Source organism: Lipophrys pholis (genome assembly GCF_963383615.2).
Source record: "Lipophrys pholis genome assembly, chromosome: 13".
NCBI lineage: Eukaryota > Metazoa > Chordata > Actinopteri > Blenniiformes > Blenniidae > Lipophrys > Lipophrys pholis.
Genome location: NC_137632.1, coordinates 27,802,947 through 27,828,002, shown reverse-complemented (window position 1 = coordinate 27,828,002; position 25,056 = coordinate 27,802,947). Strand labels below are relative to the sequence as shown.

The window sequence follows — 25,056 nt, the reverse complement described above, 5'->3', positions numbered from 1 at the left end:
TAAATCCAGGGTCGAAGAAGCTTTTGCTCATAAAGGTACTGGAAACTACTGGACCTCAAAAAGTCACTCAAGATGATTTTCTCAGTTCTCAGTAGCCATTGACACACGTTAAAATTTGGAACTGTCCAAGACAAAAGATGATCTGGAGTCTGGGGGTGAGTTAAGGCCATGTTTACACAACAACGTTTTTGTGTTTTTCTTTCAGAAAAGTATTGTGTTCATGATGTCCATTTACACGGAAACAATAAAAACACTTGAAACTATGTATTTTTCTTGTGGGGCCACTAGTGAGTGCTGTTTGTCTTTTGTAATGAAACTACACACACATGCACACAGAGAGAAATATACTACAAATATTAACAAAGGGAGGACACAGACATTCGTATGGAAAGACGACCCGGTTGTTATTACTGTGACTGTCAAAATAAAAGTACAGAGTCCCAGGAGAATATGGACTGGGAGTAGTGACACTCTGGAGTCAAACGTACTTCATACTGCGCATGTGTAGAAGAACTGCCACCGTACTTCATACTGCCACCGTGGTGCACATACCAAGTAGCAGTGTTTCCACTGTCAATGCGATGATGGAATCAGACCGTTGTCAAAAAAGTTTCACCTCAGGAAACATTTTTTTTAAAAAGTTGCGTTTTCAGTGGGGTTTTTTTATTCACACCATTTGCAAACGTTGTGTAAACAGCCCCTAAAAGTGGTTGTCTTACCAGGCACAACGAGATAGATTAACACATTAACAGAGCAACACCAAGCACTAGCAATGCAACAAGGAAACGCATGACGACTGACCCGACACCGGAGCTACACCCACATTTCATGGGCGGTAAATTGTGAAACCTCAACATCCTCTGACTCCACTTTTAGTCTTTTTTTTACAGCAGATAAATGCTCGAGAAAGAGCTCACATTTTAGTTAGCTTCATTTATCTCTGGCGTACGACAACGACGTAAGAATGAGCGTTATTTTCGTATACTGGCGCACTTTATGGCATTAAAGTTCAGATCATGCAGTCAAATTTCAGGTTAGAACCAGTATGTCTGACAAAAGTGACTTCTGAGTCTGTAGGAGACTTAAGAACAAGAAGTCAGGCCAAAACATTAAATAACAAGTTGGGAGGAGTGTTAAAAAACTGCTGCAGCCTGATCTAACTGCATTAAGATGTGTTCATGACAGTTACTTGCTTTCTTCAGCAGGACAACCACTGAACTCTCAGTGAGCAGTTTATTTTCTGCAACAATCCAGAAGCCAATGGAAATATTCCAACAAAAAGACGTCACTGCCGCACTAATCTATCCAGCTGCTCATTTTATTTCCAGTGCAAATTACTTCATAACATCCCACAACTGTCACTGCCCAAACACCTAAATGTAGGAATGCTAAAGTTCCTTAAATTCTGGCCGGGCCCCTGTCAATCTGGTCCCTTGGGGTCGCTGACAGTCTCTGAGGACACCAAGCCTTCAAGTGCCACCAGATTCAAATACCAGCCTGGTCTGATAGTGTCCAGCCAGCTGGATTCCCACACCCTGCATGCCAGTCTTCAGCAGCCTCGATGGATGGATGGATGGATGGATGGATGGAGGGATGGAGGGATGGGTATTTTAATGACTCTTGGTGGATTAGGGCAGACAAAAGGAGCACACAGACATGAGCTGGTTTAGAGGTTTGACTTTTGAAAATGAGGTGGGCCCATTAAGGGGATTTATACACACACAAACACACACTCAGAGTTTGCGTATTATCCGGTTGAGGGCGATGATGACGAACTGGGGGGAAATAAGCCATTTTCCTCTCATAAAAACTTTCTTAACCTCTCAGACGTTGACCTCAAAAGGGAGTGGCTGGAAAAAAAGCTCAGCTCCTTTTAAAGCATGAGTCAAATACATGGGTGTCTTTTTTACTCGTGGATGAATCCAGCCCTTGTTTAAAAAAAACAAAAAACAGATGATGTGACGTATTCTAATAACTGACGAAAGCACAAACTATGCTCGATTCAAAAAGAGTTTTATTGCCATTTTGGGTATTAATGAAAACACAGAGATGTAGTGTATCGCAGTAGAGAAATGTCATGGAATATTTCTTTAAAGGATCACATGAAGATTTAAATACCGATTTAAAATTGTAACTACTACTGATGCAGCAAGAATCTATATAGCTATATTTTAGCATTAGTCTTTCCAGGTCGCCACGGCCAATCAGTATTGCAAATTCATCTTTTACCACTATAAAATCACTAAAATGTCGCCAGTATTGAGAAAACAAATGAATCAGCAAGAGATTCAGACACAAATAAGAACAGGAAATCGGATGTATGCTACAGGAATTATTCACATCAACGCTTCCAATGTCCTTAAGTCACCTGAAGCCGGCGACATCGTCGTGTGCAGTCCCAACTCTATGGGAGAACTCCATGTCCACCCCACGATGCAGGTGTCTCATCGCCACAAAAGACAAGTTCAATTCTTTATTATTTTTACGTGGTTTTTCTTATTCTGTTCTAAAATAATATGCCAATGAGTTACTTTGAAAACGAGTGTTCCTGTAAGTGATGCAGATTAACAGAAACATAAATGTCTGGTCCAAATGTTTACCAGCAGGAAATTAGCCAAGGCATATGTCTTTGTGTAATTCTCATTTATTCCGGTAAGTAGGCCTTTTAAAGCTATTGAATCCTTTTAGGCATTTTAAAGTGATTAAATCAAGTCAACTGGTCTTGGTCATGTATGTTGGTAGAGGTTTTGCACCTTCAACAGGTAATGAAGCTAAGGAATGACATGAACTCTTGAACCTGCTTTGGAAAAAGGGTGAATCGTCTTCAAGACATACGACCACGTTGAACAGGCCTGATTCAATTGCTCTGGGCAGCCAAAGCATACTCCATCCATCAGATTACCTGGTACCTTCCCTGACCCACAACGTCATGTATTAGCCCAGGTCAGATTCTGTGAGTACTATGACAAGTTGCAGTTGAGAAGGTCACATACTCATGCTTAGAACCATTCAATAGACCAGGTTCAGCTGCTGCTACTCATTCTTCTAGAACCAGAACCTGCATTTGTCCAAACCTATATTGCCTGTCAATGGATAAAAACTGATCGTTTACATATTTTGCGAGACGGTCGGATGAGCCAGTGATTTAAATCAAAGTATTGCTTTACCACACTTCCAATGAGCAGGAAGAAAACGAGCCACGTTTAACCTGGCGTAACTCTCAATACCTTCCACTTCAAGCTATTCCAGAACAAAGAAACCATCTGTCTTTGTCTGCTCACAAAGCCAGTCGGACCCGACCACAGAACAGCTGTACGGCCAGCTCTCCGCACTGCAAACAAACCGGCCAGCTACTGCGCATGCTATCGCACGCCAGGAATGAAATAAATAGTATGGTGCAGACGGTGCTATAAATAAAGGCGGGGAGGCAGCTGGGTTTGAACAGTGAAGATATCAGATGCTGCCAATGAAACTACCGTGCATGTGTAGAGAGAGAGAGAGAGAGAGGTATGTACTTTTCCTTGGAACTACAGAGTATTGCATGTCCAGGAAGTTTGAATACTCAATGCCATTTAGGTCTCTAGAAATTCCTCCACAACTCAACAATTACACATGAACCCAGACTTTCGTTAGCCTTTCAAGATGAGCATCATTTGCTGTACTTGTGGTATATTGCCCACATGTTTTCAATTGGCCTCCTTGTTTCTCTTGGTGGAAGTAATAGGAAGGTTCATGTCGCCCGAACGGGCAGCTCGAGGCAACAGCAGTTTATGTTGCAACTGTCAATGCTTCAGAGGCATGATGGGAGTAAGCAATACTTCGCAGGAAGTTACACAATGCAGCCAAAGAGCACAGTGAAAAACAGGAGATCAGTTACAGAAGGGAATTTCTGTGACATGTTTACTCCCAGTAGGTGATTTATTCATGGAGGCTGCTTTAAGGGGATTTTATGGTAAAGTGATGTTGGACCTCTTACCCCAGAACAAGTAAGAGAGTGTCATGTGGCCCGCTAAAGGGCTTCACGAAAAGAGACTTGAAGTGGCACAAGAGCAGATGTACACCAAGTTAGAGAAGCAGGAACGACTGCCTCAGTGACGTCAAAGATGGGATTAACATCTGCCTCAAATCGAAGGTTTAATGTTGGTTTGCAGTGATGAGAGTAGTTACAGTGCCGGCAGCTGAGTCCACACAGATGTTTCTTTACTCGTATGTTTGAGACTGAAGGAGGCCTCGGAGCTTCGTGGATGGATTATAATTCAAGAGAACATGCAATAATTATATGAATTTTGATAAAAACAAATATATGAACGTGTTTGTGAGATTTGTTCTTCCAAATGACGGTGATCTTCCTCCGTCAACTGACGAGAATTTATTTCAGAAGAAAATTGCATGTTTTTTTGGGGGAATTCATTGCGATTATTTATATTGATAATAATTCATTCTTAAAATGGAACAAAAGCAAGGTAGAAGTGTCCATTGATAAACAAAATCCCCTCAGTACATGTTTGAGTGAGGGTGAACGTGGATGCCATAGAGACACTGAGATCTGCACCTCAACATCTTAAACACTCTTAAACACTGAAGGCACAAGATTACCAGAGATTTAAAAATCCAACTGGAAAACAAAGACTTATTCCTACACAATAAAAGCAGAACGAGTCACTCTGCTCAACTTTCTTCTTGTCTGTCATTTTGACCTTTTGACCAGCCATTGCAACAGATCTGCGCCCTCTAATCTAATCCAGCAGAATAACAGCTTTCAAAATTTCCCGTCACTGTACAAAAATGAATGACTTGGTGGATGAAGGAATCATGGAAGGTATTAATTTAACACAACCTCTGGAGGGAATGTGATGGAGGTCAAATGTATATTCATTCTTAACAGACTGTTCAGCTGATTTGAACAACTTGGGGAGAAACGGGTAATCTCAAAACGGAGTCATTCTATATTACATTGGGTTAGATTAGATATTACATTTTGATGATGCCTTTATGATTGAATATCAGATGAGAACTCTCACAGGGAAACCAAGCTCTTGACTTTAAATGTTTCCGATGAGGATATTCTCAAACTCAAAGATTGGCCGGGAAAGTCTGAGCGCACCGAGAATACATCATAGTTTTTCAGTGTGGCCTCGGGTTTGTGTCTGGAACTTTGACATGTGTGATTACTTGCTGTTCAAGTTGCTTTTCTTGGATCTGAACAAAACCAGTTTAGACCACAACTGGAACATAGTGAGGTCCACTTGTAACTGGACTGAAACATTCAGTTTTCTCACAACCTTCTGAATTCCTACGGTTCCGTACGTCTGGTCTGGCAGTATTGGTTCATATTTTAGCAACACTCCTTCTCCAACATCAACTCTCATTAGTGCGATACCACGCTCGGTGTTCCTGATTTCATCAATTATAATATCCGCACTTGATCCCCCCCCCCCCGGGTCCCGCCCCCTGTGGCTCCCTGAGCTTTGGGAGAAACTCGGCCATGCTGAGTAAACAGGAAGCAGTTTGTGATAACAATCTGCACGGGCTGTGCGTGTGGTGATGTCACCAAGAGGAAACTGACTCACACAGAAACTCCACTTCCTTTTAAGGAGACACGAGTCAGACCGGCCAGGCTGAACTGAAGCCAGTGCCCCGCACGTACCAGGAAAAAACACACAAGTAATTGTTCGGCCGTCTAATGTTTAACTGCTTTGTGGCATATCGGGAGCTGGTTAAGGAAATGCCATTATGCTCTGGCTACATTGTGGGTGGCACAGCTGTTTGAGTCCTCTACACTAAAATGCACACGACTCCGAGTGGCTCGTTTAAAAAAAAAAAAAAAGGAGAGCACCTGCATGAAAGTGGGTGTTTAAGTTGGACAGAACTCCAGATGTTATTATTTGTTCAGAGCTGATGTTGACCGCTGGTCCTGACTGAGCATGTGCTGGCTGCTTGTCTTCCTCATTAAACATTAACTCAGCTGTGCAACTTGTTTTCGGACACCTCTTGATGACTGTAAAGTAAAGTGTGGTGTGTGTGTGTGTGTGTGTGTGTGTGTGTGTGGGGGGGGGGTGCTTCCTCTCTTTTACCATCAAGGCTCAGACTAATCCTCTTCAAACACTTAGTTCTCCTCAACGCTTCACTGAGCTTCTGACAGCTACGCAGCGCCAACCTGGCAAGTTAATCTCCCGTTAAGATTGTCTCCTCAAGCTTAAGCAGACAAAACAGACAACAGAAACCTGAACAGCTGCTGAGGAGCGAGGACCCCTGATCTACGGCCAAACGTCTGGAGCCAATAACTGGGGTTAATTGGTTCAATTATATGGATTCTCTATTGCTTGGGGGGTGTAATACCCTTGTTTTCCTGCATTAGAACCTCCGATTACACCGAATTGTAAAGCAGTCATCTACCTTCTATATCCGCCTTATGCGGGCGAAGATTACAAGTGTTAAAGCTAATCCCAGAAAAAGGTAAAGTACATGTCTGTTGTAGGGCTGCAACCTATGGCACAGATTTAGAACAACCAATTAAACCATCAAGCGCATCTTCGGATTGTGGGATGGAAGCCCATTAGAAAACCCACATTAGCACAGGGAGAAGATGCTTCTTCCACAGAGATGGTTGCACATCTTCAACCATTACTGCCTTACACAACTCTTTTAATCCAATTCTATATGCTGGGAGGCTAAATTCAGAGGTGAACTAAAAAAAAAAAAGTGTCTTTCCTACAAGATGGTAAGATTTTGTAAAAATAAATAAATTGTTCCTAATCAGCTGAGCCAAACACTTTCCATTTTGAACTTGTGTCAAAACAAGATTGAAACCTGGAACAGAGTCGACGCGAGTATCCAACTGCCGACTTGACAGGTTGGTCAAGGTTGAGTTTGTGTGCACCATGTCCCAGACTGCTCTCGCTGATCTTTGTCAACTTCTCATTCACGTGCAAAGGCTTTCGTTTTCTTCTGATGTCCCTATGTAACCTACGCAACTTCTGTTTCTGTTTGCTGTTGTGACGTGTTGGGGGGTGGAGATGGACTTGGTTCGTGTGGTCGCAGAGGAGGAGGATCCGGTCCAAACTGAGGTCCATCCTGAACAATTCTTCTCCTCCTTGTAAATAGTGTGCGTTGCTTGTTAGGCTCACTCTGCTCTGCTCCACCGTCACTGCTGGGCTTAACTTTGTATAAATGGCCAGTAAGATTAGTATTATACATAAATATATACACACATTATATTTTCAGTGCAGTAAATCAACCACAGTTGATGTTTATAATCCGTCATTAGCTTTTGCACCTGCTGCTCCACGCACTCCTATATTTTGAGTGTTGCTTATCAAAGAAACCGTCTGTCTAAATTCATTTATTTCACACTTGTTAACTGCTGTTAACACTTCATTTTGGAGCCATTACCTAAATGTTCGCCTTGTTTTTCCAGCAGAACAGTAAATATGTTTACATGTTAACGTCATGAATGATTAACTGAAGCAGAAAAATTTGACATTTCAAGAGTTTCACATACTTTCTTTGCATTGAACTAAGGGAAGCACCAATCCACATTATTTCACTTCTGATCCGATCCCGATACCTGAATGTGGATATCTGACGATACCGATACTATTCTGATACCAGAGCTCTGTTTGCTTTAATATCAATATTATCATTATTGTTGATTTTATATGAGGCTGTAATCAACTCCTCTCTACAGTAAAGTATGAAATGTACTAATGTATACATGTATTCTCTCTAAAGACAACTTGAGGTTAGTATCAGGTCAGAAAAGGAAGCAGTACAAAGTATTTTTGTTCCATGTGGACAATGTGGGGGTCTGCGTGACGTCATCATGTCATAATAAACTAGTTCTATGTTTAAAAGCTCAGAATGACTTTATTAATCCCTGGGGAAATTCTTTAGCAAGGCAGCACCAACACAATGTAATCAGCTCTAACGCAGCTCCAACCATTGGGACTAGTTTAGCGTGGAGTAGGACGCAGCTTCACGGAGGTGTGAATCGGCTGCCGACAGCCTGGAGGAGCTGCTGTTCATTGTTTTGATGTCAGTGCTGTTCTCCTCGGAGAGCTGGAGTTTGAAAACGCTGACGTCTGGCTGCAGAGCGCCGCCTCGCTGTGCTGCGGCTTTGCTAACATTTCTGTTGCTTTGCAGTGTTTTGAGTATAAAATATGTCCAAACAGCAACACGTTGCCATGAAAAGTTGGATAGCACAGTGCTACTTCCCTAGCCTGCTCGCTGGCTGCAAACTGTGGACTGGATTTCCTGACTCATTACTCCTGGTGTCATTGAGACCCGCCTCCCTTCAGGAAATCCAGTCCACAGTTTGCAGCCAGCGAGCAGATCAGCAGCAGGGAAACACTGTGGAGTCATTTCAGCAACAGTAAAGTAATACGTGATAGTGGATTTCATCCATGCAAATAGTATTACTTCAAGCCCACAGGCAGTATTGTTGCTGCTGCATGAATAAGTCGCCGAAATAATCAAAAAAATGTCCATGCTGTAGAAACAACACAAAAACTCAGGCTTATTTCTACAGTCAGTCCTAGAAAGCGCACGCCATCAAGGGCGTTAACCCGTCAGAAAAATCCACTATTTACTTTTTTTTTTAAGCTGTATCACTCTTCCGCTCTGCAACACCAAAGAACAAGCTGAAGGTCTGTGATCCGAGACAAGGCAGCATACCTATCAGAGCAAGGAAGGAGAGTTTTATCTGGAAGCAATGTGTGAGCAGGAGATGACCTTAGCTGCAGTCTGCCACATGTCAGGAAGATATCAACCTTTGTTTTGACACTGGAACACATAGCGGACATGTTGGGATTTCAACTCCTAAAAACACCAGTTAAATTTAACATCGGCATTGGGGTGAGAGTGTTTTCACGGGCAGACCCAATGACACACATCAAGCCGGGGGTGAGCTGCGAGAGAATCACTGAGAGAAGAAAAGAAAAGTCCTCTGGCCGAATTCCAGCTTTGTTATCCTCACAGTGACAATTGATATGTGGGACCAAACTGGGAGCAGCAGCTGGGTTCGAAGGAAAGTGACCATGTCTGACAATAACAGCTTCTGGGATCACACAAAAGCAAAGGAACAATGTGATTTCAGGCTTTTTGCTTCAAACTAAATATGCAACTGCCACTCCTGAGGATGACTGCAAACGCTGCAAACTTTAATCTAATGTTACTGAAATCCTAAACTTAAACTGCATCATTCAGATGTTGCATTTGTTGATCCAAACATCAGTTTGTCTTCTCTGTGTGGGAGCGGCCGCTCCACATCGTGCCGTGTTTACGAACAGCTCTTGTATTTCAATCACCAGGGGAAAGTGGGCCAACTTGACCGACACGGTTTCTACTTTCTGAACCAGCTGTTCTTAGTCTGCACGCGTCAACAAGGCTTTTAACAAGACATTAAATCCAAAGTTGACTGGATGCTTTTGCAGTTTTTGGGGGTCCTGCGCCCTTTTCAGCGCCACACACACAAAACAAAAGAAATGCGGGACTCTCATATGTTTTGTTGTTGTCTGTAATATTTCTCTTGGTCAAACAAATGTTTTTCCTTAAACCTCCTCATACTGCTTCTAAAAAATAGGCAGTGGAGCCCCTCCGTTTTCTGCAATTTGCTAAAACATTGCATTAAAGGGGTACAACCCCTCTCACCAGCATACAACAGTCATCATCAAATCGCTGCAAATGATTAAGAGAAGGGTAAAAGTTCACTGGACTCTATGATTGCATTTTCCGTACATTGACCATTTTATTAATCGAAAATTAAACAAGTTAGACGAAAAGCACCATTTCCATTCAAAAATACCTTCAGTAGATTTTAATAGCAGAATTTATGTCATATATGATTTTATATAAACACATGTGATATCATCACACCCCTACCCTGATATGGGAGAGTTATTTAGGGTCAATAAATATGATGGTGTTCAGACAAAAACATTTCAACATGGTACAACAAAACAATCAGAAAAATTGAACGTTGGAATCTTTAGCATTTATTTGCTCTCCTAATATCTACACTCAGAAATCAGCCAGTGAATCTTCAACGGCCTGGAGCTGCGTAGCTGATGACATCAACACGTGGAAATCCCTGACAGCAACATGTAGCATGTGGGGATTTGATTAATCCTTTTTGCTAAATTGTCTTTTGTCGTCGGAGCTTTACAACCATCGCTGGGACGTGAATTAACGCCACAACCACAAGCTGCAGCATGGAGCTTATCAGGCTGATCTCTTTAGCTGATTGAACTACAGAAATCTGCTCATATTTTTTATAAAACACTGTATAGCTAATCAGAAAGGAAACCTCCTTCAGTCTTTCCTCTTTTGGCCAATAGGTGGCAGTGTTTTAATATCTCCTCAGTCATATTAAGTAGAGAAGAAGCAGAATACTTTGTAAGTTGTGGTTTTAATCTAAATGTAGAGTATATCAGATCAACAGATTAGTTCCAGAACAATTAATGACTTCGGAGTACATTTCATGACAGTTCCATTAAAATAAATAAATTACAGCACACTTTCCACACCTCAGGGTATCAAATACGTTAATAGAGTTTCAGTGTGCCACCATAAAACCCACAGTACAAATTCATGTTTACAGGAGGAATGACACAGCTTGAAAGACACGGGGCACCGACTTCCCTAAAGCACAGAAGAAGAAATGCCCGAGTGTTCAGTGTTTACATTCCTTCCTGCTGTGTGGTCGTCTCTCATTTGTTCCACGAGCCTCCGGGCTTACAGTACCGACAGTTTCTCCGAACCTTGCGGAGCAACGCAACACCGATGGACCACACTCGACACTTACGAGACGAGTTCACAGTACCCTGCTGCCATGTGGGTGGGATGGCCACATGGTGATCCGCCCCTCCCCCCTCCCCAGACTAAAACTGGGGTGCAGCAACAGCTGATCTTTCAGGAGAGTCTATTTTTAAAATCCCCTTGCAGAATGGGCCAACTCATCAGGGCTGACATACCATCCCGTCAAAAGGTCCGTCGGTGAGGGACTCGACCCATCTGCAGCTTAAAGGGACATTTTCTGTGACGGGAAACCTGGCCTGCAATGACACTTGTGGTTGGAGCCGTTACAGACAGGAAGGCCTCGTCCTCCCCAAGAGAAGCTCCTTCAGATTCTGTTTATTTGATATTTCTGCTGACTAATGCCCCAACAGGCTCTGCCAAACTCCTGAGCCTCTTCAAAAACCTTGGCCAGGGAACATTCCTTCTACCACAAATAGACTACAACGAGAAATCATTACCAGCTACTGGAATGTGCAACCTCAGAGTGTAAATGCTCCCCTATGCAGTAAATAGAAGAAAACATTCAGTTGTGCAGATTTGGGCATTGGCACCACAGCCATTCACAGTTTATGAGGAAATAAATAAATAAATAAATAAAATAAAAAAAAGACTGAAGAGCGAGTTCGTGCCAGTTGAAAACGACATGTAAATTTCCTGTAGCATCCGGGTTGAGGTGAGCACAGACCTAACTTCCTTCCGAGTGAAGAAAGCTGCAAGTGAATCAGGGTGAGCGCGTGCTCTTAAAGCCATTTCACAGGAAACAGGATTCAACATTGATAGAATATCTGAATGGCACTCATCCACATCTGGCCTACTGGGAAAATGTATTGGCATGTATCTGCAGATCCAATACGAATCACGGTTACAAATACATTCATTACAATATATTGCGACACTGTACACAACTTCTTATGTGTGGAGTCAGACGAGCGAGTAAAACTCACACCAAGGAAACCATTTGCCTTTATCGAAGAAAACTAAAGATAATTCCCCCGCTTTGCCACTAGGTGGCCATATTAAACTCTATCCTCTGTTATTTCTACCAGAGAATAAAAACAAGCAGTGGTAATGGAGGTAAATCTATCAGATAAAAAAAACATAAACAAAAGGAATAACTGCTAAAAGTGGCTAACCTGGCTAACAAGGAATCAAATAAAACCATTTAATGATAAAAAAATGTAAATTGCAATGATCAAGTCAACGTACTTTTTCCTCATAAATCAACTATGAATACACAATAAAGTACTTGCCATCACCTATACCCACATATTTCATACCTCAATATTTAAACGTACAGATTTGAACTCAAACTTAGATTTTGGTTGATTAAACTAAAAATATGAACCCGTTTTACACCTCAGGATTGTGGTTGAAGACAAAAGTTCATACAAGGCAGCCAGTCTGAACTCACACCAGGTATTATTACCACAACAAAACATCAATTTATCCTGCACTTCACTCATAATACTCCAAGACTGGAAGGCAGTGTAAACATGCCATAACATGCCTCCTGCACCTTTGGAGAAACTACTCCAAAGCACCGAGCGCCAGCTCCAGTCCTGGACTGTTGCTGATGACTCATGCAGGTTAGCACATGAAACACTTATCAGAAAAACATTTTCAAATGGACTATTTGTTGGATCAGTCACTGCAGACTGAAGCTCACAGCTCTCGACACTGTCACGTCACACGTGAACAAAGGATTCAGGATCCTCGATGGAACCTTCAACATAACCAGATTAAGATTGAGAATAACGACAATAAAAACTGTAACGAAATCACAACCATCGTTTCACGATTCCTCCATGGCATTAAACTGCCAGATTGTTCAAGGGTCTGATTTACGTTTCCCACAGGATTATGGTGGGTGGACCTTCCCCTCGGGGGTCATAGTTTTCTTTTCTTTTTGTTGTTTGAGCAAATAGCTCGACTTAAGATCCTGCCTCAGTGACTTCTTCTCTGGAAGGAACGGCTAAGAACCGACTCCAACGCCGACGTCCAGCGGCTAAAGGTGGACCGACATATTTATTCAGTTTGGGTTGCACCAACCTTGGCACAAAGTTTGAAGAACAACTACGTATAGCCAGCGCTCCGTTTTCCGGTTGTAAGAAATAAAACATATTAAGTGGTCTTAAAGTTGAACACTGAGAAGAAGAAAGAAAAAGAAAAGACCCCTGGCCTAAAAATTGCTTTGTCATTTGACGAGAAATGGACTCACGTTGGCGTCAAACTCTTTTTGGTTCGGGAGCCACAAACATAATCGATCTAAGCTGTTCTACGAGTGAAATGAGAGCAAAACAATCAACAAATAACAAGTATGAGTTCATTATAGCAATTTAAGTGATATATCTTAAAAAAAATCTTAAAAATTTGGACATTTTCATCGTATTACACGTTTTTTTTTAATGTCCAACACCTACTTCCTCTATTTGAGGTCAGTATTTTCTTTTTTCTTTTTACTTTGCAACTCAAAACTGTAACAAATTTAAGAGTTTAAACTTTTATTTTGTCGGGAAGCTATGACATCCTTTCTGCTTTGGCGATTCTTTGAATTTCTACTGTTGGAGAAGCCCGGATGCTTTCGAAGACACGCGGCGTCGGCAGCCTTACTGCTTCATGAGCAATAATAACGTTAAGGTTGACGTCAGAATAGATAGGGACAGAATAGACACTCTGGGGGGGCCAATTTTTGCCAGCAGACCATCTGTTTGAAACCACCCCTCTTTAAAAGAGTTGTAGCAACTTAACAACTATTAAGAGTTTTGTCTTTATTTTAACGAGGCTATGAAATCCTCTCTGCTCCAGTGACGTCTTTACATTTCAAATGTTGGTGATAGCCCGACGTTTTCGAAGAGGTTTCCGAATAAATCAGCATGTTTTTTTTTAAATTCAGCCTCACAATTTGCTGCTGCTGCTTCTCTGGCAGCTCCTTTTAATGTCTGCAACATTTATGGAAAGAGCACATCCTTAAAAAAGATCAACCAGGAACAGGAATTATAAAAAGAAAGTTTTTTAAAGGTTGTCCCTTGGGCCAGAATTGGAAACTCTGGGGGGGGGGGGGGGTCAATTTTGGCCCGTGGGCCATCCATTTGAAACCCCCTTGTTTTTAAAGAGTTGCAGCCATTGTGAAAACTTGAGCAATGTCACAAATTATTAGAGTTTTACCATTAAATTGGCAGGAAGCTTGGAAATCCTCAGATAGTGATTTTTATTTAAATATATATATATATATTTTTTTTTTTTACAATTCTTTGGCTAATATTGATAAAAAAAAAAAAAAAACAGGAACAGGTTTTTTATTTTTACTAAAAGGTTGATGACGGACCGGAATTAGACCCTCCAGCGGACCAACTTTGGCCCGCGGACCGTCGGTTTGAAACCCCCCCTCTTTTTGAAGGAGTTGTATCCAGTGTGTAAACTTTAGAAAAGAGTTGTGTAGAGTTTGTTGTTGTCCCTCCACACTCACCTCTCTGGCGATGAGATTGAGCGCATCGTCCTCCGCCGTCGACCTGTCCTTCTTGGTGGATCTCTTCCGTCCCGTCCCCTGAGTCCCCATGGCGCCCCTCACGCGCTCCGAACGTCCGGAGAGTTAAAATGAAGAAAATCGGAACCGGCGCGCCCCAAAGTAATCCAAAGTGAGCAGAGAGAGTCGCTGAAATGTCAGGTCCGGAGAGGGAGAGCAGGAGATGGCACGGCGAGGGTCATTCTGTCACACATCCGCTCAACGCGTCTTCCTGTGTTTGTTAGCGGAGCGCGAGCCGCTTCACGCCCGCAGCAGCAGCATCTGACACGCGGGGGTCCACCGGGGCTAACAAACCGGACTCAAACCGCCTCGATCAATTAAAAAAATAAAAATACAACAAATAAGAACAGACCGAGAAGGAAAAGCGCGTTTTTTTCTGAGAGGGAGCGGCGTGGTGGAGGCGGCTGTGTGACTCCACCACCTGTCGGAGTCAGACTCGAACCAGCGACACGCGGAAACTTCAAAGGCTGTGCGCAAATCGGCTGCGTTCAGGGCCGGTCGGACATTTGAGTTGCAGTTCAATTGAAATATCAGATTTCTCTATTAGCGCTTAAAATGCAACTTATTTTAGCACCAAACCTCAATAAGACTTCCCATCGAATGTTTATTTTCTTGATATAAAGTCAGTCATTTTGATATAAGTTATTTGAACTTTTTATGGGTCACTTATTGGAATACTTGTTAAATTAAAATGTTGTATTTCTATTTTCAAAACTTTATTTTTAGTATAATGATATACTATTAGATACATACAGGGAAATCTCTTGCAAAATAGCTTAAAACTGACTTGAATCACACATATTTCACTTATTTTTTCAAGTGAAAGTTTCTCTTAATGCTTCTTATACATTTTTGAGTAGCCAACCGCTATCCTACAATTCAATGCGTTATATTCTAATATAACTTGATAGACTGCATCAATGATTACCTCTTAGTCTAAATAGTAGATACTTTGCTAAGCAAAATACCCAAACACTGTGGTTTATGCGTTCATAATAAGTACTGGAACACTGCCACATATAACAATAATTAAAAACAAATACTGAGATTTTTTTTCTTTCCAAATTATATAATTTCTTTCAGGTTATCAATGTTAGATTAGAAGTCAACATAAAGTAATGCACATACAAATTATTCTGTAGTTTTGAAGAAATTATAAATATACATGAGTGAAAAGCAAGAAGATAACCTGCGAATTTGTCTGTTTTATTGCCACTAATACATCAGAAACAGACACCATAAAGTGTGTATAAAAAGTGTCAGGACGCATTCACAGCGATGTTTATTCAGCTGAGATATTTCCTGGAGTTTCTACAAGGATAACTGTCGAAGTGTGTCTCAGCGTGCAGGATGCGGAGTTTTCAGTGGAGCATTTGAAGGCAGCATCAACCTCTGGATGGGGACACCATACATGTTCAGGGGTTGAGTTTCAGGCAGAGAGCACAGCTCTTGACTGGGCTATCTCACTCTCTCACACCCCCTCTGCTATTTTTAATGGTGACCAGCCAGCTCTAAAAACAGCCCTGTGCTTCTTAAAGCGGCAGCCGAGGCCTCCCACTCCCACTGCAAGGGGCTTTCACACAGCCCGTCAAACACAATGTGGATACCATAAACTTGATGTAATAGTCCGGTGAAGTGTGCATGGCAGGGTCAGAGGGGTGAAGATTATAGTGACTTCATGGCTGGCTTTTTATAGGTTTTGGCTGTGACATTTGGAACTTCGTGCCTGTGTCAGTGGCTCATGTTTTCTTTACAGATTCATTAGCACTTTCTTGAAAAAAAAAAAACACAGGCAAAGTATCGTGTCATCGTTTCACATTAAACCCTGGAATAGCTGCACAGAGGTGTCAGTGCAGTTTGTAGAGGGCAGAACTGGTGGCCAACAGAGTCAAACTGATGAAAGAACAAAAACAATATGATAAAATTGACCTTGTATCGCTTTGAGAAAAACATACCAGCATGAATCAGAGATATAAGGGTGTATACAGATTTTATATTGAATTAAATCTGTTTGAGAGAGTTATTACTGCAACCAGTGACTCCTGTGACCTTTTTTGTTTGTTGTAAAATCCACACACCTCTGAAATGAAATAAGGAACTTGTTTAGTGAATTTTCAATCTAGTGAGAAACACAGAAATGTCCCACAAAATTATGACCAAACTTTCTAATTATGGCAAAAAGTAAGAGTCCAATGTCTCAAAATTAACTCTATTTAATCACCATGCACATGGGTGATATATGCATCATCATCATCTTTATTGCAGAAATAGGAAAAAACATTCACAGATACATAAAACAAATACATAAAACTGGGAATAAAACAGTATAAAAATATCAGAAATAGAACGATCACAGACAAGTAAAATATCACCTTATTTATGAAAGAGACGTACAGACACTGACAAAGTCATCACAATTCATATCTGATTAAAGTAGGTGCAAATGTCTTAAAAGTTTTTTAATAACACCGGAAAACCTTGTTTGACAGGCACCGTGGAGAAACTGATTTAAATGCAGACCAAAAGTGAGCACTGCAGCTAAAGTTCAACACTTTTATTCATAGAAATGAAAGTAGATGGCCTGCAGGTAGATGTTCAGTGATCTCTGATGATGGATTGAGTCTGCAAACTAACCTGGTGGGTGCAAATCCTTCATAACTCTCTGAAACCTTAAATGAAAATAGCCGTCAGTAAAACACGGCATGAATTTAATCTGTAATCATTGAGGGAGTTTGTAAGAAATGGTCTTTTGCGTTATAATTTTTTATAAAGGATCCAATCATTGAGACATTCCTAGATTTCTTGGTGGATACTGAGGGAGAAAACCACCTAACCTGAGACTGAGCCAAGAAAAGACAAGACATTTAATGGGCAGAGACCGAGTCATGATCAAGACCTTAAAACTGTGATCTTGAGACTGATCTCTAGTGATCCTCCAGCCAATCCAGATCAGCAGTGTCTAGACTACACACCTCCACGAGCAGGCTGCTGGGAATAAGAGCATCACGTGGCACAGTGAGGCGGTAACATGTACAATGCTGCCCTCTTGTGTTCATATGTGGACATAGCGGAAGAGGAAACCAGGTCACGACGCCACGGAGCCTCCGCATGAGTGGAGTTCACTTGTAAACTCACTAAACTTCTCAGATGAATTTCTTTTCTGCAGATGAAAAGACTGTATGAGTTGAAGACTTGCACGAAATGACTTTACCTCAGTGTCTCTCTGCAAATACTAAAAATCTCTGAAAGTGTCATGAACAGGAATGCAGTGAGTTTGGTTGCACTAACAGATCAACAGTGGGTGTGCACAAGGAAGTAATCACATCTTCTTTTACAAGTGAAGCCGGACTTTGGTTTTACTTTTCCTTTCAAGGTGAACGTGCAGAAAAACGCTTCCTTAAACTGATTAGTGAAGCGGCTTCTCTCCCCGAAGAAGAACAGGACGATCAGGATTTGATTTGTGTGCTTGTGTCTGGTGCGTCTGAGTCGTCTGTCTGGTTCGGAGTGAACCAAGCCTCTGATGGGGAAGAGTCTCCCAGATGAGCCGGGAGGAGCTCAGGACGGAGGCGCTGCTCTCAGGAGGCCTGTGCGGACCCTCAGGGTTAAGATGGTCCTTCTGGGAGCCTCTGGTGTGGGGAAGTCCAGTCTGGCTTTGAGATTTGGGAAGGATCAGTTCAGGAGCACATCACCCACCGTCGGCTGTGAGTTCATCTGGCCTGTCAATAACAGTCGATGTCAGCATATCTAACTCTCAAACGTGATGAAGTCATCGCTCATGCTACGTGATGTAACTACAGTTAGTTTGCATATGGAACTTTTATATGCAACTGAAAGCATCAGTTTCTCGCTCCAGGTTAAATGTTTAAAGTTTGAAATATCTGGTCAGTCTTTGTCTGCTACTTTTAACTTTTAGCAGTGAAGCTTGATTAACTTGACTGTCGCTGCATTTACAGCAAAGTCCACCTCTGAAAGATTCTATTTGGATGACATTAATACTCCAACACTTTGGTTTAGCTGGTTTTTTAGTCCCAGTTTGTGTAATTTGAACAGAAACAGTTTGGAATCACAGAAACGAATCTTGCTTTGGGTTCATTATTATTATTATTATTAATACTGGTGTCAAAGTTTTAAACACTGTCAGTCTCTGCTGTACTCTTTTACATAACGATCCACCCAAACAGAGAACCTGTTAATATCCCCCCCCCCAGGTGCCTACCTGACCCGGGTGGTCCATCTGAGTGAGGTGACGCTTCGCTTTGAGATCTGGGACACGGCGGGGCAGGAGAAGTACCACAGTGTGACCCCGCTGTACTACAGGGGGGCCCACGCCGCCCTGCTGGTCTACGATCTCAGCAGCAGGGTAAGAAACCACACCCCGGGGGGGGGGGGGGGGGGGGGGGGGGGGACCGGCTTCCCGATCGTGGCGTCTACTGAACACCACTGCTTCACCGCAGGAGTCGTTCATCAGAGCTCAGCTGTGGCTCAAAGAGCTGGAGAAGCAGGACGTCCCGGGATCCACCGTCACCTGGCTGGTCGCAAACAAGGGGGATCTGGACGAGGGGCGACAAGTGTCCACTCAGGTACAGTGACACAGGCCAGGCCTGACTCAACGCAGTGCTTCAGTCAGAGACCAGAGGATCTGACCTCCTGGGGTCATGTGACAGGAAGGAGAGAAGCTGGCCAAAGAGAGGGGTCTGTTCTTCACGGAGACGTCCGCGCTGTCCGGGGATCAAGTCAACGAGCTGATGCTGGCCGTCGGTGAGTGAACATCCTCTCAGGTCTAAAGGCCGAGCTGAAATCTATCAAACCTGGAATCCTTAAACCAGACCCCAAACCTGGGTAAACCCCGCATCATTTAATCCAGACCCTGACTCTTTAAATAAACAGGTTTAAGACACATTGATGATTAAAACCAGACCTGAATTATGTAAAAGTGACACTTTTTTAAGTGGAATTTAATCCTTCAACCTCCACATGGAGACGACCGACATCAAGACTCCTTAAAACACAACTTGGTTGTTTAAAAAAGACAGAGACACATATGAACTCTGAGACAAATAAACTTTGTTGTGCTAAAATTCTGGTTAATGTTTCAACTGAAGTTTTCCTATAAATCCCTCAGTGATGGAAAAAAAAGGACAACAAATAAGAATAAGAATGATTAATACAGAAACAATCATGGATCAAATTTATACTTATAATAATAGGCACCACAATATTATCATGTGGCATTAAACTACACATCATCTCCTCATTTGGCCCCATGTTTCTCATCTCACTGATGTTAAAAGTGACTTAAAAAAATAAATAAAGAAAAAAATTCACAAGTCTAAATGATCCTTTGTCATCTGAGGTTTGGGGTAGAACTGTAGAGAAGATGGGAGCTCCATGTCCTCCAACCGGATATTTTGATAATTTGAGAGAGAAATCTTGACGGCTGACGTTCCGACACGTTTGTACATTTTTCCAGAGAATATTTGTGGACAGATTTTATTCACCAACCAGCCGTCAAATGGCTTCATGTGGTCTCTTTCATAAAGTTATTAGTCTCTCCATTATTAAGAAAGTTTATCAATACATGATAACTACTGGATTGGATTTTTTGTTTTATCAGGCAGATACTTTTGTACCAGAAGAGTGCAGCAAACAGCAACAATTTCATGGAGAAGTAGCCATTCGGCAAAAAACCAAAACAATCAAACTGATTTTTCAAAATAAAAATTTGAGTTTCAATAAATTTTTTTCCTCAATGCACATAAAATGACTGCAAACATCGGATATATTGTCAAAAGTGCAACTTTATTTGATGTGATTGTCCTCAGAGCTAAAATACAAACAAACAATCCCAAAATCAAAAAGTAAACGAGGCTGTGTGTGTGTGTGTGTGTGTGTGTGTGTGTGTGTGTGTGTGTGTGTGTGTGTGTGTGTGTGTGTGTGTGTGTGTGTGTGTGTTCCAGCCCACAGAGTGTACGAGCACCTTGGAGGGGAGCAGGGGGGGCTGACGGAGTGGAGGGAGACGTCGCTGGGGGAAATGCGTCACAGAGACACGTCCAACCGTCTCTCGTCCTGCTGCAGAGTCGGAGTTTGACGCCTCAGCACTTTCACGCGAATTCACTTCAAGACTTGTCACTTCCATGAAGTCGCCTCGTTTGAAATCCTCGAGTTCGTCTGACTGCAAACTGTCCAGTTTTCCAAACTCTGTTCATAATATACGGAAAACTTCTGCAATTGAAGTAACAGAAGCAAAAACGTGCATTTTCTTTGCCATTCCTGAGAAACCAAACCTAAACTGTCCTCTTAGGGAACACAATGACTTTTAATCTCGTCCTTCCTGACCTCCATGCTTTTCAGAAGTGACGATCTTCAACCGCCTGTGAAATGTTTTAAGTGTATCCAACTTTTTTAAGTTCCCGTCCAGAAAGAAGAAGAAGCCAGTAACTCCTGAGGTTTTATCAACTCGCGCTACTTTGAATAACTTCTGGATATGAGGTGGAGGATTTTAATTACGCGCCTTATACATTACAGCATGTGTATTAAGGTCGACGGTATCGTGTATTAAAACAAGTGCTCTGCTCCTCCAACCCCTAATGATGGATCATGAAATGAATACATGTGGAAATGTTTTTGTATGAAGAACGTTTTATACTCTTTATCTGTTGGTCGAGTTGTTCCTTTGTCTTCATGCTGCAAATGTAATATTCAAATATTTGAATTATTGGAATATAAACATTTCTGTGACGTCTTTTATTTTAATGAATTATCACACTGCTATCATCAACTATCTCGTAAATATTTATCCCCAAATAATCTTTACTTAATATATACTCTATATGTTATGGACGCACTCATTCCACTTTTTAAAAATACAAACAGGTGTACGAACCGTGAGCTACTTGTTGATACTGAGTACTGATACAAGTACTTATGTATGGATCTTTTTTTTTTTTTTTTTTTTTTTTTTTAAAGCAGATACTTGTCTAAAAAGTCAAATTATATTTACCATGACATCAGGTATATAAACAACAACAGAGCCATCGGGCGAATACTTTGTATAGGTACATAAGAGCAGAAATCCATTAAGTTGAACAAATATAAGACTCAGAGCTGATAAATATGAGGTACAAGTAAATGTAACAAATCATTTTCTAAATATTAGTATGCAAACTGAGTTTTTATGGTCTTTATCTGTCCGTTAAGGTGAGATGTTTTGTTTCCACTCGACTCTGCAGTGACATGAGAAGATAAATGTGTCTTCTCAGAATCAAATACTCCTCCAAGTTCCAGTTTCTGTCGTGATTTATTGGACCCAGATGTTTAAATCAACGCTCACATCTTCAATTTGAATCACTGAAGCAGAAATAAACTTGGTCACCGGTCAGATTATAAGATGTTTAGTAGAAATGTAATTACCCCTTTAGTCACTGGCTGGCAGCACCAGATGGAGCATCGACTCCTGATTGACTTTCAGTCAAATTGTAGTACATGGCAAAAGGGAACATCTCAATAAATATTAATTTGTCTAACGTAATAATGTCTCTCACATCTATACTTACAACGAAATACTTGGAAATCTTAACTTTCCGGACCCTTAAATAAAACACAAACACCGCATCATGCACATTTTGAATCTGTATTAAGAACATACAGCTGAACAGCACACCAAAGAAAAAAAACGTGTGGAAAAGTACGTTGGATAATCGTAATTTGAGTTCTAACAGTGCACTGCGTGAGTTATTTTAAGTAAACTTGCTTTCAGCTTGGCTGGCGCGCGAATCGTAGGCGCTCGTAGGAAAGGGAGCAGCGCCCCCTGGCGTGTGACACGCTGAGTCATCAAACCTGCGCTCCCGAATCCGTCACTATGTCAGCACTCATGTACAACAAACAGTCCAGCTGGAGACGGGAGAATCATGGAATAATCCATAAAATACCGAAATTAATATCATACGTCTCCCCTCATGTTGCACCACCTCTTCCTCCTTTTCCCCCAAAGTCAACCGGAAATGAAACCTTACTGTTATCAAAAAAAAGAAAAAAAAAAAAGAATCATTCATTCTGTATTTTAACATGAGACAAACCATGATTTATGTTTTAACACAAAAATTCTAACAATTTTCTCAAAGATCTAATAACAGAAAAAAAAACCCCAACTGATACACATCAGGTTATTACAGAAAGAAATGTGTTAGTGATTTATCTGTTAAACTGTTCGTATCAGCAACTATTGTAAACAACCCACATAAAAGACGTCCCTGCCATTGGATTTGATGATACTTCAGTTTGCTGTTGAACGAAAGAGACTTTCACCCTGCATGCTGTCTGCCTCTTCCAGTTGCACAATATTCTCTAGTTGTTGTTTTTTTTCCCTCCACACACTTTTTTTATCAGCAGCGTCCGTCCAGGAGTGAATGTTTTTACAGTGTACTGAAATATAACATGGCGAAGAGAGTACATGAGATATAACGAGCAGTGATCCTCATTATTTCAAACACTATTTGTCATACTGGAATGGTGCACAGTTTTTTGACAGACTTGCTGAAGCGGCCACGTTGTTTTTTCAGCTTCCCAGTAATTGAACTGAGTCAAGGTCAGGAAAAGCTCCTGCGCTCGGCCCAGTAACGCAACACTTCCACACAAGTTCACTGATAACAGGTCTCCTGGGAGAAATCTGGGACTGCAGCCGCACCGCCCCACATTTATGAAACCAACAAAAACCAACAAGAGTTGAGCTGGAAACCTTTTGAATTTGTTGGACAATATTCACATTGGCTCCAGTGGAAATTGTGGATCAGAATGCTTTTTCAGCCAACCAATACTCATGAGCTATGCATTGATATATATCTCTATATAAAAACTCTTTTTTTGTTTGTTTGTAACAGTTCTTGAGAAACTTTCAGTGCCACCACGTAAACATCTTCACTCACAGATGTAGAGCTGATTAAACGTTGAAGGATGCAGACAGAGGACATGTATTCACGGTTGCATTTTAATTGTATTTCTATAGATATATAAATTTCCTTCCAGAATTCTGATGTGTCAGATTCTTCCATTATCTCTCTCTGCAACACATTTCATAAAAAAAAAGAAAAATATGTATGTGATATGTAATAATATATAATACTTTTACCTCGGTGATGCTTTCTTACAAATCTCCAGAATGTTATTCCAGATCAATAGAAACCCAAAATAAACAGAACAGGAGAAAATGATAACACATTCAGTCATCCACTCCCTCTTCAGTGTGACATCCAAACGCTGCTGCTGCTGCTGCTGCTGCTGCTGCTGCTGCTGCTGCTGCTGGTCTATAAACTCGGCCTGAGACGAAAGACAGACGCTCTTTTCTCTTCAGGGCTTTTCGGCCAAATCTGCCCACCGGCCGGACCCCTCGGCTGGTGTACCAGGAGGCGTCGATGTCCGGACCTGAGCCACACCGACCAACAAAACAAACATGAAGGGGTTCTGGAGAACATGCTAATACAGGGAGGGGAAAGAGCCATCCATCCATCCATCCATCCATCCATCCATCCATCCATCCATCCATCCATCCATCCATCCATCCATCCATCCATCCATCCATCCATCCATGCATCCATGCATCCATCCATCCATCCATCCATCCATCCATCCATGCATCCATGCATCCATCCATCCATCCATGCATCCATGCATCCATCCATCCATCCATCCATCCATCCATCCATCCATCCATCCATCCATCCATCCATCCATCCATCCATCGCATAATATTGAACGGAAGTGCAACATGGTAGAATAAAGGATTAACTGTTGAATTGACAACTGATTTTGAATATTTGATTTTAAAGTGCAGATGATTGTTTTCCTGATTGTTCATCAGATCACCCAGCAACCTCTCTCATCAGGTCTTCATCTCTTTCTGAAGATTTAGCTATATTCTGTTCTTGCGGTCACATCACTGCCCCTGTAATCATCATAATCTTTAATATACATTTTTGACTTATATTCCCCATTTTTTAAAATCAGATTTGATCCATTACTGCGTTTTAATCCGAACCATTCCAATCCACCGATGTATTATAATTCCTTGCATAGTATTTTGTCTTATTGTTCTTTGTACACTTTGTGTAATCACATAAGTTTGAAAGTCTGACGGTCTTACTTCTGTTCAGCGTGGCGTCGTCTGCCTGAGATCCACATAGAACTTGACTCAGCAGCAGAAGGAAAGCAGCACAGAGGATCGCTGGTCGCCTCATCGCAGCTCCGACTGGAGGGAGGACAGAGACAATCAGTCAACTCAGCATTGTGTGAGGACTGATTCAACTCATTCCAGCACGCAGGAGTTCATACACACACACACACACACACACACACACACACACACACACACACACACACACACACACACACACACACACACACACACTGGCAGCGTCAACACAATCATCTCTAGTTGTGGTTTGAAAATGAAACACAAAAGTCGTCATCAGTTCGAAGATCCGAACGATCCTCAACCTGGTTTCACATTCTGGTTTGAAAGCATCTTTTGATCCGACGTGAAAACTTACTGTTGGGTTGAAAGTAGGAGAGTGATTCTTCCTCTCCGGCTGCTTCGAGGTCTTCTGGTTGAAATCGAGCGGGACCAGCTGGACCCCCCACCGTGCCTCTCTTCACAATGAAACAACAGCAGCTTTTAAATCCTGGTTATTTACCTTGAAGACGATGAGAAAAGTTCTGGACGGATGTCTCACCTGCGGATTGCTGCA

The 25,056-nt window shown here is 41.7% G+C and overlaps 3 protein-coding genes across 10 annotated transcripts in view; 1 reads left to right on the top strand and 2 right to left on the bottom strand.

Annotated features, from left to right (window-relative positions):
* Positions 1-14,790, bottom strand: part of lrrfip1a (leucine rich repeat (in FLII) interacting protein 1a) — a 51,656-nt gene extending 36,866 nt beyond the window's left edge. For 3 of the 7 annotated variants that reach the window (XR_013935921.1, XM_080478939.1, XM_080478937.1), the window contains exon 1: positions 14,261-14,760. Coding sequence is in view for 3 of the 7 variants with exons in the window: in XM_080478939.1 (XP_080335065.1) it covers positions 14,261-14,350 (90 nt within the window). In the remaining 4 variants the exon portion in view is untranslated. Of the gene's footprint in view, positions 1-14,260 lie in introns of all 7 variants that reach the window. The other 4 variants (XR_013935918.1, XR_013935919.1, XR_013935920.1 and 1 more) reach the window with 3 other exon arrangements.
* Positions 1-21,055, top strand: part of LOC308119107 — a 32,599-nt gene extending 11,544 nt beyond the window's left edge. The window contains exons 1-5 of one of the 2 annotated variants that reach the window (XM_080478941.1): positions 17,620-18,018; positions 18,526-18,677; positions 18,772-18,897; positions 18,982-19,075; positions 20,275-21,055. In XM_080478941.1, coding sequence (XP_080335067.1) covers positions 17,838-18,018; positions 18,526-18,677; positions 18,772-18,897; positions 18,982-19,075; positions 20,275-20,405 — 684 coding nt within the window. In that variant the 5' untranslated portion in view covers positions 17,620-17,837 and the 3' untranslated portion in view covers positions 20,406-21,055. Of the gene's footprint in view, positions 1-17,619; positions 18,019-18,525; positions 18,678-18,771; positions 18,898-18,981; positions 19,076-20,274 lie in introns of those variants that run through there. The other variant, XM_080478942.1, reaches the window with a different exon arrangement.
* Positions 21,056-21,933: 878 nt separating this feature from the next.
* On the bottom strand, positions 21,934-25,056 carry prlh (prolactin releasing hormone). The gene is made up of 4 exons (XM_080478944.1): positions 25,042-25,056; positions 24,859-24,958; positions 24,453-24,557; positions 21,934-23,734 (listed from the first exon to the last, which is right to left on the bottom strand). The coding sequence occupies exons 3-4, from the start codon at positions 24,544-24,546 to the stop codon at positions 23,532-23,534; spliced, it is 297 nt and encodes a 98-aa protein (XP_080335070.1). The 5' UTR covers positions 24,547-24,557; positions 24,859-24,958; positions 25,042-25,056; the 3' UTR covers positions 21,934-23,531.